The 16,645-nt window shown below is 35.3% G+C and overlaps 1 protein-coding gene across 1 annotated transcript in view; it reads right to left on the bottom strand.

The window, feature by feature from the left end:
• LOC102803834 (serine/threonine-protein kinase ATR-like) overlaps window positions 1-16,645 on the bottom strand; it is a 67,979-nt gene that overhangs the window by 33,390 nt on the left and 17,944 nt on the right. The window contains exons 12-21 of the mRNA XM_085507356.1: window positions 15,777-15,912; window positions 12,309-12,618; window positions 11,922-11,989; window positions 11,703-11,790; window positions 10,145-10,239; window positions 7,815-7,918; window positions 6,798-6,896; window positions 4,963-5,123; window positions 4,589-4,721; window positions 203-364 (exon numbers count right to left, since the gene is read on the bottom strand). Of these exons, the coding sequence (XP_085363482.1) occupies window positions 203-364; window positions 4,589-4,721; window positions 4,963-5,123; window positions 6,798-6,896; window positions 7,815-7,918; window positions 10,145-10,239; window positions 11,703-11,790; window positions 11,922-11,989; window positions 12,309-12,618; window positions 15,777-15,912 (1,356 nt within the window). The remainder of the gene's footprint in view (window positions 1-202; window positions 365-4,588; window positions 4,722-4,962; window positions 5,124-6,797; window positions 6,897-7,814; window positions 7,919-10,144; window positions 10,240-11,702; window positions 11,791-11,921; window positions 11,990-12,308; window positions 12,619-15,776; window positions 15,913-16,645) is intronic.

Here is a 16,645-nt window from a genome sequence, read left to right as displayed (position 1 = left end):
TGTGACCATAGGCTCACCTTAATTACATCAGCGCATAAGCTACTTATAAGGCAAACACAGTATTCTAAACAACAAAGAACAATTCATCTAAACATAGTTTCTGCTTTGAGCAAAACTGCTTTCACCCATCTCTACTTACAGGAAAGGATGTGTATTGGTTCTTATGCAGGTGAACAATTTACTCAGGGTTTCATAGACTTACTTTCCAATTTGGCCAATGGTCAATACCACAGTTTCTTGTAACCTTGCATTACCCTGTGCCTTAGCTGTCACAAAAGCAGTTTTCAATCGTGTCACTAACGCCATGACTGCTTTGTTTGTTGAACTATCCCCGGATTGAGCAACCATTTGAGGGACTACTCGACTAGAAAAAGAGATATAATTGTGATTTTATTCATTAAAGCTGAACACTTAAGGGAGTTTATAACTTTGTCAAACTGTGTATTTGTTCTACACACAATTCTGTACCTAATTTGATTAAACAAAAATAATTCAGTTAATTAAGTGTAAATTGTGAAAACTGAAAGCCAAATCAGCTGCGAAAACTAAAAATATTAGAAATTCACTTGGCAGTCATTAGCATGAATCATCTTCTGTCGCCAAGGAATTTACATGACTAATGTCACAAATGTGGCTGTTGTCCCAACTGAAGTGAACTTGAACAGCTATTACACAATAGCTGATTGTTCTTACCATGGAACTATAAGCCCCTTTTATAGTTCCATGTTCTTACAGAGAACTGGATATCAGATCCATTGATCTGAAATCTGCTAGTATTTGCACAAAGGATACATGGATGCTTTTAAACATGAACAAAGCAAACAGAACCCGTGGTCGAATATTTTTTCAGCATGCTTCCAGCCTCAATACTCTTGAACAAGCAGTCAGTTGTGAAAATTGATCCCACAATGCAATGCAATTTTAAAATTATGGTGAGCAAGGTTAATCCTATTTTTTTATATTTTTTTGAAAATAAAATACTTTTGAATTTATAAGAGAACCTTGTCCAGTAAAAACTATATTACATGTATATTAGTCAACCAACAGTGAAATGCAACAACAAATTCCTTCTCCCCTGAGTATGTCTAAATAACTATTTAATATTTAACGTTACATGAAGACTAGTCACTTTTACCTTCTACCTCAAGAAACCCACCAACATTTCTGCTCTAAAATGTTGTTTCTTTGACTCAAGTAGTACAAAATAACAAATGTCTCCCATGAAACTAATTAAACAGTTTACAGTTATTGTTTTTAGTCCATTATAACAATAATGAATGACACTATATTCGATGAGGAGTTGGTATGAGAGCAGCAGGTGAACACAATGCAAGGGACATTTCACTACTAGATCTAAGACCATTTCACTACTAGATCTAGGACCATTTCACTACTAGATCTAGGACCATTTCACTACTAGATCTAGAACCATTTCACTACTAGATCTAGTACCATTTCACTACTAGATCTAGTATCATTTCACTACTAGATCTAGAACCATTTCACTACTAGATCTAGGACCATTTCACTAGTAGATCTAGGACCATTTCACTAGTAGATCTAGGACCATTTCACTACTAGATCTAGTACCATTTCACTACTAGATCTAGGACCATTTCACTAGTAGATCTAGTACCATTTCACTACTAGATCTAGTATCATTTCACTACTAGATCTAGTACCATTTCACTACTAGATCTAGGACCATTTCACTACTAGATCTAGGACCATTTCACTACTAGATCTAGTATCATTTCACTACTAGATCTAGAACCATTTCACTACTAGATCTAGTATCAATTCACTACTAGATCTAGAACCATTTCACTACTAGATCTAGTACCATTTCACTACTAGATCTAGTATCATTTCACTACTAGATCTAGAACCATTTCACTACTAGATCTAGAACCATTTCACTAGTAGATCTAGGACCATTTCACTACTAGATCTAGTACCATTTCACTAGTAGATCTAGAACCATTTCACTAGTAGATCTAGGACCATTTCACTACTAGATCTAGTACCATTTTACTACTAGATCTAGGACCATTTCACTACTAGATCTAGGACCATTTCACTACTCGATCTAGTATCATTTCACTACTAGATCTAGAACCATTTCACTACTAGATCTAGGACCATTTCACTAGTAGATCTAGTACCATTTCACTACTAGATCTAGTATCATTTCACTACTAGATCTAGTACCATTTCACTACTAGATCTAGTACCATTTCACTACTAGATCTAGTACCATTTCACTACTAGATCTAGTACCATTTCACTACTAGATCTAGTACCATTTCACTACTAGATCTAGTACCATTTTACTACTAGATCTAGGACCATTTCATTACTAGATCTAGGACCATTTCACTACTCGATCTAGTATCATTTCACTACTAGATCTAGAACCATTTCACTACTAGATCAAGGACCATTTCACTACTAGATCTAGAACCATTTCACTACTAGATCTAGTATCATTTCACTACTAGATCTAGTACCATTTCACTACTAGATCTAGTACCATTTCACTACTAGATCTAGAACCATTTCACTACTAGATCTAGTACCATTTCACTACTAGATCTAGTACCATTTCACTACTAGATCTAGTACCATTTCACTACTAGATCTAGTACGATTTCACTACTAGATCTAAGACCATCTCACTACTAGATCTAGTACCATTTCACTACTAGATCTAGTATCATTTCACTACTAGATCTAGTACCATTTCACTACTAGATCTAGTATCATTTCACTACTAGATCTAGTATCATTTCACTACTAGATCTAGAACCATTTCACTACTAGATCTAGGACCATTTCACTACTAGAATTAGAACCATTTCACTACTAGATCTAGGACCATTTCACTACTAGATCTAGTACCATTTCACTACTAGATCTAGTACCATTTCACTACTAGATCTAGTACCATTTCACTACTAGATCTAGTATCATTTCACTACTCGATCGAGTACCATTTCACTACTAGATCTAGGACCATTTCACTACTAGATCTAGTATCATTTCACTACTAGATCTAGAACCATTTCACTACTAGATCTAGAACCATTTCACTACTAGATCTAGTACCATTTCACTACTAGATCTAGGACCATTTTACTACTCGATCTAGTATCATTTCACTACTAGATCTAGTACCATTTCACTACTAGATCTAGGACCATTTCACTACTAGATCTAGGACCATTTCACTACTAGATCTAGGACCATTTCACTAGTAGATCTAGGACCATTTCACTACTAGATCTAGTACCATTTCACTAGTAGATCTAGTACCATTTCACTACTAGATCTAGTACCATTTTACTACTAGATCTAGTATCATTTCACTACTAGATCTAGTATCATTTCACTACTAGATCTAGTACCATTTCACTACTAGATCTAGTATCATTTCACTACTAGATCTAGTACCATTTCACTACTAGATCTAGTACCATTTCACTACTAGATCTAGTACCATTTCACTACTAGATCTAGTACCATTTCACTACTAGATCTAGTATCATTTCACTACTAGATCTAGTACCATTTCACTACTAGATCTAAGACCATTTCACTACTAGATCTAGTACCATTTCACTACTAGATCTAGTATCATTTCACTACTAGATCTAGTATCATTTCACTACTAGATCTAGAACCATTTCACTACTAGATCTAGTACCACTTCACCACAAGACCTAGTACCATTTCACTACTAGATCTAGAACCATTTCACTACTAGATCTAGTATCATTTCACTACTCGATCTAGTACCATTTCACTACTAGATCTAGTACATTTCACCACAAGTCCTAGTACCATTTCACTACTAGATCTAGAACCATTTCACTACTAGATCTAGTATCATTTCACTACTCGATCTAGTACCATTTCACTACTAGATCTAGTATCATTTCACTACTAGATCTAGTACATTTCACCACAAGTCCTAGTACCATTTCACTACTAGATCTAGAACCATTTCACTACTAGATCTAGTATCATTTCACTACTCGATCTAGTACCATTTCACTACTAGATCTAGTATCATTTCACTACTAGATCTAGTACATTTCACCACAAGTCCTAGTACCATTTCACTACTAGATCTAGAACCATTTCACTACTAGATCTAGTACCATTTCACTACTAGATCTAGGACCATTTCACTACTAGATCTAGGACCATTTCACTACTAGATCTAGTATCATTTCACTACTCGATCTAGTACCATTTCACTACTAGATCTAGTATCATTTCACTACTAGATCTAGTATCATTTCACTACTAGATCTAGTACCATTTCACTACTAGATCAAGTACCATTTCACTACTAGATCTAGTACCATTTTACTACTAGATCTAGTACCATTTCACTACTAGATCTAGTATCATTTCACTACTAGATCCAGTATCATTTTCTCATCTCACTAGACTTATCACCATTTCGTGCTAGTGCTTCTTGTACCGACCATTCTTTCTGTATCCATTTCAACACCTATACATACCTCTACCTAAATATGAAGCCAATAAAATTAAACTACTATGATATATTTGAACTGACCTGAAGGCCGATCTGACTTGATAGCTTGGTTCCACACACAGCTCAAGGCATGTTGTGATAATGTTCATATCAGCACTGTTGCTTGATGTTAAATCAAGATATGGAAATATGGAATGAAGGCTCTGTATAAACGCTACAAAGAAAGCCATAGAGGATGTTAAAAGTTGGAAGCATGCAAATATGTGGGTAAAGTGAATATCTGTGATGAACACACCTAATATACAGTTTCAACACAAGGATATTTCCTGACATTTTGCCAAGATATTCAGTTTGACTATTTTGAACAATTTGAAGTTTGAATATTTGTTTTGAACTATGAACCTCTGTTTTTTGTATTTCGATCAGTTTTTGATCAGTGATAAAAACTAACTTACCTAGTTTGATATCAACATTGTCAACAGAAAGAAGGTGTAGAAATGGCACAAACAAGAGAGGCTGAAGATTAAACTGGCTAAGTGTTGGTTGTGGAGATTCCAAGACTGAGACAACACTGAGACTAGTGTGTAGTGGTGCTTTAAACTGTAATGGTTCAGAGCTACAGAAAAATACAAACAAGTGTTAGATTCAAACTTATCTTAGAAAATACATGTAGATTCAGATGTAACACTTTTTTTTTTAATTTGCTTTAATTCCACAATTCCTAAAGATGAGGACTCTCACATTGCAATAAACCATTTATTGAATGTAAAACGGGACAAACAAAGGTTATTGTACTCGAGTCAAACATTGTGTAAGATTAAACCAATTATTTTTTTTTGGTATTTTCTTGTTCAATACAAATGTGATATACAGGATGGTAAATTTTGATGAAGCAAGGTTTTCTTAACACTAATTTTGTTTGGAGCCTTTGACATGTTAAGTAATATCAGAGGTACATTACTTGGGGTTTGTAACTACGGTGACATGATACCAAGATCCCGTCACAATCTCGCTCTCGCATAAGCGTTCCAACTCAGAAAAATGCGAATGCGCATGCCCGAGGTAACTAGGATACTGGGATGTCCAGGTGGATCAAAATAGCTGCCCACGATATGACGGATTACGAGAACTATATTTTCTGTACATTTTCGATGTATTACATTTTTCACTATGATAGTGACAAGAAAAGTTTTATTTTTTCATTACAAACCTTGAACATTGATATGTGTCATGTCAGAAGGTCGTAGCCTCAGTCTCGCTACGAGATGAGACTTGAATGGGATCTTGACATGATGTCACCATACAGTACTATGCAAGTTGCAAACCCCAAGTAATGTACCTCTGGTTATATGTATAGTGTAATAAATGCAACAGCTACAGGATTCGCATGACATTTAACTTGCCAGAAGCTGAACATAACAGAGCAATTCCATTGACATTGAGTTCTCAACATGTTAGGATGACATAAATTCACTGAATTACACAGAGGATTATAAATCAAAGCTGGACTGTATCACAAAAACAGTATTTGATGTGAATCATTTTCAATTAAGATTATTAATCTGAGTATCTATATAGCTATTACAAAATTATAGCACAGTCTCTGTTAGTTATCAAATTTAAGATTTAAAGTTTACAGTTATTGTGTGAAAATAAACATGTCGGAGATATTGATCTAGAAGCTGATACTTGATTATGATGATTTTTTAAACATTAATTTTTAGCATACATATTGTATGTCAGAAATACTTGGTTTTTGATGATTTTTTAGCACAAAAATGGCCACCATTCAGCCATTTTGAATCAGATCATCAAACCAATACATCTGTATATCTGATATGATGTATAATGAATATACAAAATTTGAACATAATCAGTCACAGCATGTCAGAGATATGGCACTTATGCCGCATTCATCAAAACAAAATGGCCACCAGTCAGACATATTTAATCCAATCTGAGAAAAAAAGATGTGTATGTCCCAAGTTTGAACAAAATCCATTTGTAAGCAGCTGAGAAATGCTTGATTTCAATGATTTTCCAGCACATAAAATGGCTGCCATTCGGCCATCATCATTTAAATTGAAAGAGCCTTTAAAATCTCCCTACTGTTGGTGGCTATTAAACCGAGCATAGCCATGCTTGGTGTATCACCCATTCATTGTAGGGTCACCTCTTGCATAATGATTACATGAATTCAGATTTGAATCAATCCACTGTGGCAGTGCAAGTGAAAATCATTGCGAAGTACTAAAGTAGGTTTTTTGCCAAAAGACTAAATCTTACATACCTTTGCAAAGTTGCATGTCTTGACAACACTATACTTATAGGACCAATAACTTTGGCAATTTCCTTCAGTATATCAGCATTGCTGTCTTTCACCAGATCACTATGAGAGAAAAGAGAATGTACTGTCTATGGTTAAAGGTACAATCATCAAAGAGACGATGACAGTGTCAAGATAAACATCAACTTGATCTTTCAAAATTGCTGAGTCATAGTATCCATATAGCTCTTTTTAGTTCCATGGTATGAAAAAAGTCTCTGTATCATTTCATTGTAAGATTACAAAAAAAAATTATGTGCACAGTTGGATATTTTTGTCAGATCTTTTAAAACATAAAAATAGTGTGCATTCAGGTCCCATGATAAGTACCTAGTTTGAATGGTAACCATTCATGCATACTCAGATCTGATTCCAGCATAGTAGAAATACTTGATTTTGTTACATTTTAGCAACTAAATAGTTTTCTTTAAATCATTACCAGTACTCAGTAAATGTTGTATATTTGCAAGAACTTTTTACCCAGATTTCTTGCATATGTCATTTATGACATAAAATACAGACTGAAGATTACAGCCTTACATTAGATGCGGAAGTAAACTAATCTGTAAAATATTTGTCTCATTCTCCCATACAACATTGCAATATTCCTAAGAACATTCCCATCAGTATTAGTTTTGACTTTCAATCCCAGCAAGCCTGGACACAACTATTTTCAAATGGGATTTATGAATTTGGATTTGAAGTCAGATTTTGAGTGCAAAAAATATGTGAATTATGAAACGGTGAATTTACAACTTCATTTCAAATTTGAGCACTCTCATCTACATGTAATACATTACAAGTATGGAGATTAGTATTCCTAATTTTCAACATTTGAATACAAAGTCGAAATGAAAATTGCTGGAAATGTTCCCAGGAATGTAACAACGTTGCAAAAGAGATTGATAGTGAGATGGTGGTTTTCCTGATCAGTTTATTTCGTTCCCCGTTGTAAGCAGGTTAGTTGAATATCCAACTTACTGTAAATGGTCTCTTATCAGATGATGAGAGTTTATTCCCAGAGTATACAGTAGAACAGCAAATGATTGAATAATGGCTAACCTCACAACATCTACACTACCTCCCTGTATAAAGAAAAGCACTTGTATACATTTTTTATAATGCTAAGATATTTTTTTTTGATACACCAGCAGACACAAGTGATTATCCCCACAGTTATTTATTACGGCAATAATCATTGTTACCAGTAGTGTGGAGGTAGTCACTGCATCTGCTGAAGCCAAAACTAAGAGAAAACATCATTGGATTTTACATCATATTCATATCTATGTTTAAAATAAGCATTGGTAATCGGCAAGTATGGCAACTGGTATGAGAAAAGGTCCAGTTTATGTAACAACACACTATAGTGATATTGATATTCAGTTGCCAGGTCATATCTTACACGTACATGTACATCACACAGTGGTAATATGAAGATTCAGTTGCCAGGTCATATCTTGCACATACATGTACATCACACAGTGGTGATATGAATATTCAGTTGCCAGGTCATATCTTGCACATACATGTACATCACACAGTGGTGATATGAATATTCAGTTGCCAGGTCATATCTTGCACATACATGTACATCACACAGTGGTGATATGAATATTCAGTTGCCAGGTCATATCTTGCACATACATGTACATCACACAGTGGTGATGTGAATATTCAGTTGCCAGGTCATATCTTACACATACATGTACATCACACAGTGGTGATATGAATATTCAGTTGCCAGGTCATATCTTACACGTACATGTACATCACACAGTGGTGATGTGAATATTCAGTTGCCAGGTCATATCTTACACATACATGTACATCACACAGTGGTGATATGAATATTCAGTTGCCAGGTCATATCTTAGACGTACATGTACATCATCACACTGTGGTGATATGAATATTCAGTTGCCAGGTCATATCTTACACATACATGTACATCACACAGTGGTGATATGAATATTCAGTTGCAGGTCATATCTTACACATACATGTACATCACACAGTGGTGATATGAATATTCAGTTGCCAGGTCATATCTTACACATACATGTACATCACACAGTGGTGATATGAATATTCAGTTGCCAGGTCATATCTTGCACATACATGTACATCACACAGTGGTGATATGAATATTCAGTTGCCAGGTCATATTTTGCACATACATGTACATCACACAGTGGTGATATGAATATTCAGTTGCCAGGTCATATCTTGCACATACATGTACATCACACAGTGGTGATATGAATATTCAGTTGCCAGGTCATATCTTGCACATACATGTACATCACAGTGGTGATATGAATATTCAGTTGCCAGGTCATATCTTGCACATACATGTACATCACACAGTGGTGATATGAATATTCATTTGCCAGGTCATATCTTACACGTACATGTACATCACACAGTGGTGATATGAATATTCAGTTGCCAGGTCATATCTTACACGTACATGTACATCACACAGTGGTGATATGAATATTCAGTTGCCAGGTCATATCTTGCACATACATGTACATCACACAGTGGTGATATGAATATTCAGTTGCCAGGTCATATCTTGCACATACATGTACATCACACAGTGGTGATATGAATATTCAGTTGCCAGGTCATATCTTACACGTACATGTACATGTACATCACACAGTGGTGATATGAATATTCAGTTGCCAGGTCATATCTTGCACATACATGTACATCACACAGTGGTGATATGAATATTCAGTTGCCAGGTCATATCTTGCACATACATGTACATCACACAGTGGTGATATGAATATTCAGTTGCCAGGTCATATCTTACACGTACATGTACATGTACATCACACAGTGGTGATATGAATATTCAGTTGCCAGGTCATATCTTACACGTACATGTACATCACACAGTGGTGATATGAATATTCAGTTGCCAGGTCATATCTTACACGTACATGTACATCACACAGTGGTGATATGAATATTCAGTTGCCAGGTCATATCTTACACGTACATGTACATCACACAGTGGTGATATGAATATTCAGTTGCCAGGTGGAAAGAGGCAGTTACTGGTAATAGTTGAGCCTATCATAATTCACAATATCCTGGGCACAGACTATATATATAAATACAGCTAATTCATAAACTAATAATTCTATAATTTCACTATTATTAATCCATAAAAGCATAATTTAGTAATGCAAGATTTCCCAGAATTCTGTATGACTTGTTGATATTACTTGTTTATGTTGTGTCAATCTGTAATACTACACTTAGAGTTTGCTGCTACCTTCTTGATGTCTTACCATAGCAGCTTTTATAACATGTGTTCTCCATTTTGATGCTATCTCTTTGGGTACAAGACACATAATCTTGACGGCTTCAGCCTGCACTGTAGGATCTATGACAGAAACAAAATTGAGACTGTACTTACTCAGGCTAAAACTTGGCTATAAAACATCAAAGTTGCATTAACACTTTGCAAAAGGAAACATCACTCCCGAAACAAGATAAAAAAAACAAGTCATTGTCAATGACAAGTCCCCGTTCCGTTCATATTTGAGTGACATATACATTCAAAGCAGATCATGACCGAAATGCACCTGCATATGTACAACACATTGTACTAAATCTGAACAAAGTCGATCCATGCATGACTGAGATCCGGTTCCGGAATTGTGAAAATACGTGATTTTGATGCATTTTCGGCCTTAACATGGCCATCATTCAGCTATTGTTAAGCGGATCATGAAACAAATGCACATACATATTTGTGACATGATGTACCATGTGTGTGTGAAGTTTGAACTTGATCAATCCAGACATGTCTTGGATACAGATCCAGAACTGAATTCTTTAAAACAAAATGGCCACCAGTCGACCATTTCGAACTTGATCCGAAAAAAAAAATGACGTGCATCAAGGTCCTATTATGTTTAATGTATGTACCAAATTTGAACGAAATCCGTCCATGCATAACTGAGATCCGGGTTCGGAATGGTGAAAATGTGCGATTTCAATGCATTTTCGGCCTTAAAATGGCTATCGTTAATCGGATCATGAAAAAAATGCATGTGCATATGTCCCATATAATGTGTGATGTATGAGTGAAGTTTGAACTTGATCCAGGTCCGGAATGGTGAAAATGTGCGATTTCAATGCATTTTCGGCCTTAAAGCGGCCGCCATTTGGCTATCGTTAATGAGATCATGAAACAAATGCACATACATATTTGTGACATGATGTACCTTGTGGGTGTGAAGTTTGAACTCGATCAATCCAAGCATGTCTCGGATACGGATCCAGAACTGAATTCTTTAAAACAAAATGGCCGCCAGTCGGCCATTTTGAACTTGATCCCAAAAAAAAATGACGTGCATCAAGGTCCTATTATGTTTAATGTATGTACTAAATTTGAACAAAATCCGTCCATGCATTACTGAGATCCGGGTCCGGAATGGTGAAAATGTGCGATTTCAATGCATTTTCGGCCTTAAAATGGCTATCGTTAATCGGATCATGAAAAAAATGCATGTGCATATGTCCCATATAATGTGTGATGTATGAGTGAAGTTTGAACTTAATCGGTCCATGCATGTTCGAGATACAGGTGATCACGGACGCACACACACACGGCAAAACATAAGTCCCCGTTTTCGGACTACGTTCGAACGGGGACTAATAAAATGTGTAAAAATTATGTTTTAATATTAAAACTGCCAATACTTTGACACCTTAAATCGGAATGTCAAACTATGTGTTTAAAATTTTCTAGTTTTAATAATAAGTGAAATCTACTATTATAAATTTGAATTAAATTTGTGCAAATGCAATCAGCGACTTTGTCGACAGTGCTACGCTTACCAATTTTATCAGCCAAGCTAGCACTAAGTGCAGCTACATCCTGTGGTGACAGATGACTTGGTTTCAAATCCATCCATGTAGCCTCCATCTACGAAAATTAAACATAGCATTCATTATTGCAAACTCTCAATAATTATAAATAGTGATTGTACCAGAGCCATGAACAAATAATACAGAACATATGTCGAATTTGAGGGTGACAAGTAATGATGCACTCACTTGTAACCATGGCAATGATAAGATCCAGGATACAGTATGCAAAACATCAGATGGGATTCTAATGGTTTCTGGAAAGAAAAGAGGCGACTAAATTGACTTTTAAAAGTGATAAATAAATGTAACACAAAATAATACGTATTTGTTCTATTAGAAATAAAACTAAACATCTTATATTATAATCAAACATAACATTTTTTTTATTTTTTTATTTACTTCGATAGTTTCCTTTCAAATGCACAGAAGGATAGTTATCTTTTCACTGGTTCTTGCATATTCATATATTTTTAGCTAGCAATACACACAGGTACAATGGCACCATCACATTTGTACAATGAAATTACATTACCATGTGCTCCCCTGTCTATGTGGCCTTTAACAACTACATACCTTTCATAGTCAGTAATGCACCAATGCCATGAACTATTCTCTTGTATACCTCTGTGCAATAAGTATGAGACACAGTACTCGGCAAATGATGTAATATCCTCATCCATATATTACTGAGATGTCTGCATTGCTGACCTGTTAACCACATGACATTTTTATCTCTCGGCTGTCGATTTCTGGTGCTTGGTGTAACTGGCGATTTTCTTTTAACAGATGTGATGTTCAAAATCTTGTCTGTTATGATGTAATTACAGTGGGACATTACTTCTAGTATCACCCGAATTCCTTCAAGATCATGGATAGTTTGATCCTGGAATTGAACAAAAACAAAAGAATGATGATACCAACTTATCTTTGATAATAAGCATTGTGTCATTGTTTGTGTTCTTTTTTTTTTTTTTAAATATTTTTTTTTTGTGCCAGGCGACAGTTCCTGACATTGGGTATCACTGTTGTCTCTCCTGACTTTTGTTTTGTATGTACAAATTGCAAGTGACTTGGGTCTACTGATTATGAGTCTGATGAGACAACCACTATGCTACCAGTTTGTGTTTTTAACCCTCTGACCGCTGGGTATTTTTACAAAATTTTCTTCAAATTTCAACATCATTTTGAATTACACATACAGTATCAGATATAACTTTTAGGTTTTGATTGAAAGGTTTGTTAATTTGTTTTCAAGATTACATTAGATTGGATATCCTCTGAACTAGATAGATGATTACACAGAGAGCTCAGATCAGTGAAGTTTTACTTACATTAGATTGGATATCCTGTGAACTAGATAGATGATTACACAGAGAACTCAGATCAGTGCAGTTTTTTCTTACATTAGATTGGATATCCCCTGAACTAGATAGATGATTACACAGAGAACTCAGATCAGTGCAGTTTTACTTACATTAGATTGGATATCCCCTGAACTACCGGTAGATAGATGATTACACAGAGAACTCAAATCAGTGCAGTTTTACTTACATTAGATTGGATATCCCCTGAACTAGATAGATGATTACACAGAGCACTCAGATCAGTGAAGTTTTACTTACATTAGATTGGCTATCCCCTGAACTAGATAGATGATTACACAGAGCACTCAGATCAGTGCAGTTTTACTTACATTAGATTGGATATCCCCTGAACTAGATAGATGATTACACAGAGAACTCAAATCAGTGCAGTTTTACTTACATTAGATTGGATATCCCCTGAACTAGATAGATGATTACACAGAGCACTCAGATCAGTGAAGTTTTACTTACATTAGATTGGATATCCCCTGAACTAGATAGATCAGATTACACAGAGAACTCAGATCAGTGCAGTTTTTTCTTACATTAGATTGGATATCCCCTGAACTAGATAGATGTTTACACAGAGAACTCAGATCAGTGCAGTTTTACTTACATTAGATTGGATATCCCCTGAACTAGATAGATGATTACACAGAGAACTCAGATCAGTGCAGTTTTACTTACATTAGATTGGATATCCCCTCAACTAGATAGATGATTACACAGAGAACTCAGATCAGTGCAGTTTTACTTACATTAGATTGGATATCCCCTGAACTAGATAGATGATTACACAGAGAACTCAGATCAGTGCAGTTTTACTTACATTAGATTGGATATTCCCTGAACTAGATAGATGATTACACAGAGAACTCAGATCAGTGCAGTTTTACTTAATACATTAGATTGGATATCCCCTGAACTAGATAGATGATTATACAGAGAACTGAGATCAGTGCAGTTTTACTTACATTAGATTGGATATCCCCTGAACTAGATAGATGATTACACAGAGAACTCAGATCAGTGCAGTTTTTTCTTACATTAGATTGGATATCCCCTGAACTAGATAGATGATTACACAGATAACTGAGATCAGTGCAGTTTTACTTACATTAGATTGGATATCCCCTGAACTAGATAGATGATTACACAGAGAACTCAGATCAGTGCAGTTTTACTTACATTAGATTGGATATCCCCTGAACTAGATAGATGATTACACAGAGAACTGAGCTCAGTGCAGTTTTACTTACATTAGATTGGATATCCCCTCAACTAGATAGATGATTACACAGAGAACTCAGATCAGTGCAGTTTTACTTACATTAGATTGGATATCCCCTCAACTAGATAGATGATTACACAGAGAACTCAGATCAGTGCAGTTTTACTTACATTAGATTGGATATCCCCTGAACTAGATAGATGATTATACAGAGAACTGAGATCAGTGCAGTTTTACTTACATTAGATTGGATATCCCCTGAACTAGATAGATGATTACACAGAGAACTCAGATCAGTGCAGTTTTTTCTTACATTAGATTGGATATCCCCTGAACTAGATAGATGATTACACAGATAACTGAGATCAGTGCAGTTTTACTTACATTAGATTGGATATCCCCTGAACTAGATAGATGATTACACAGAGAACTGAGCTCAGTGCAGTTTTACTTACATTAGATTGGATATCCCCTCAACTAGATAGATGATTACACAGAGAACTCAGATCAGTGCAGTTTTACTTACATTAGATTGGATATCCCCTCAACTAGATAGATGATTACACAGAGAACTCAGATCAGTGCAGTTTTACTTACATTAGATTGGATATCCCCTGAACTAGATAGATGATTACACAGAGAACTCAGATCAGTGCAGTTTTTTCTTACATTAGATTGGATATCCTCTGAACTAGATAGATGATTACACAGATAACTGAGATCAGTGCAGTTTTACTTACATTAGATTGGATATCCCCTGAACTAGATAGATGATTACACAGAGAACTCAGATCAGTGCAGTTTTACTTACATTAGATTGGATATCCCCTGAACTAGATAGATGATTACACAGAGAACTGAGATCAGTGCAGTTTTACTTACATTAGATTGGATATCCCCTCAACTAGATGATTACACAGAGAACTGAGATCAGTGCAGTTTTACTTACATTAGATTGGATATCCCCTCAACTAGATAGATGATTACACAGAGAACTCAGATCAGTGCAGTTTTACTTACATTAGATTGGATATTCCCTGAACTAGATAGATGATTACACAGAGAACTCAGATCAGTGCAGTTTTACTTACATTAGATTTGATATCCCCTGAACTAGATAGATGATTACACAGAGAACTCAGATCAGTGCAGTTTTACTTACATTAGATTTGATATCCTCTGAACTAGATAGATGATTACACAGAGAACTCAGATCAGTGCAGTTTTACTTACATTAGATTGGATATCCCCTGAACTAGATAGATGATTACACAGAGAACTCAGATCAGTGCAGTTTTACTTACATTAGATTGGATATCCCCTGAACTAGATAGATGATTATACAGAGAACTCAGATCAGTGCAGTTTTACTTACATTAGATTGGATATCCCCTGAACTAGATAGATGATTACACAGAGAACTCAGGTCAGTGCAGTTCTACTTACATTAGATTGGATATCCCCTGAACTAGATAGATGATTACACAGAGAACTCAGATGTAGCATAAGCGAAGAATACGTAGTGGATTTCTCAGTCAGAAATGAGGAGGTGGACGTTTCATCTTCTGTACTTGAACTTTCACTGCATAAGTCAAACAAAAATAGCTGCATGAAGACATCTACACACAGATAGCAGTCCCTAATACTGCATTATAATATAGGCAACACAATAATAAGCAGGTTGTCATCTAATATAGCTGTTATTTTGTAGTCAAATCATTTTAGAACCAGGAAACTGAAATATAGGATTGGTATTTTAGTGACACTGGCAATTATTACAGGAATCATGTAATTTCTTTCGAGTCATGTCTCTAATAATGGCTCAGGTCAAGTGAAAATCTAGTCGTTTATTATATTTGAAAATGGGGATAAAATTTCACTTGAATCTGTCATGTTTAATCTGTGTTCAAATGAGGTTCCTGTACATATGAATGCATGAGAATTAACGATAGAATTCATTTTGTTTTTAACACTTGTTTATTTGTATTCTATTCTATTCTATTCATATGCAGATTGTAAAATGTATTATGTTGGTACAGACTTTTGAGCAAACAAATCAGTCATTTTTGAGCAAAACAACCTACCGGTAAATCACACTCTGATGTAATATCCATGCTATAGCACACTTACTGTGGACAGCTTTAATTTTGCAAGAGAAAAATCAGTGAAAAATGAAAAATTTTATAGAAGTGGCAATTTCTTTTAGGTTCTATGACACACAGTTTCAGTTCCATGTAATTTTATCTTCACGAATACTCTAAAATAATCAAATCACGAAAGTTACCAGCAGTGAAAATTAAGCGGTTTACAAATTC

The sequence above is a fragment of the Saccoglossus kowalevskii genome, chromosome 13 (genome assembly GCF_978046115.1).
Source record: "Saccoglossus kowalevskii chromosome 13, keSacKowa6.1, whole genome shotgun sequence".
NCBI lineage: Eukaryota > Metazoa > Hemichordata > Enteropneusta > Harrimaniidae > Saccoglossus > Saccoglossus kowalevskii.
The sequence above is the reverse complement of the archived record's forward strand: the minus strand, read 5'-3'. Positions and strand labels throughout refer to the sequence as shown.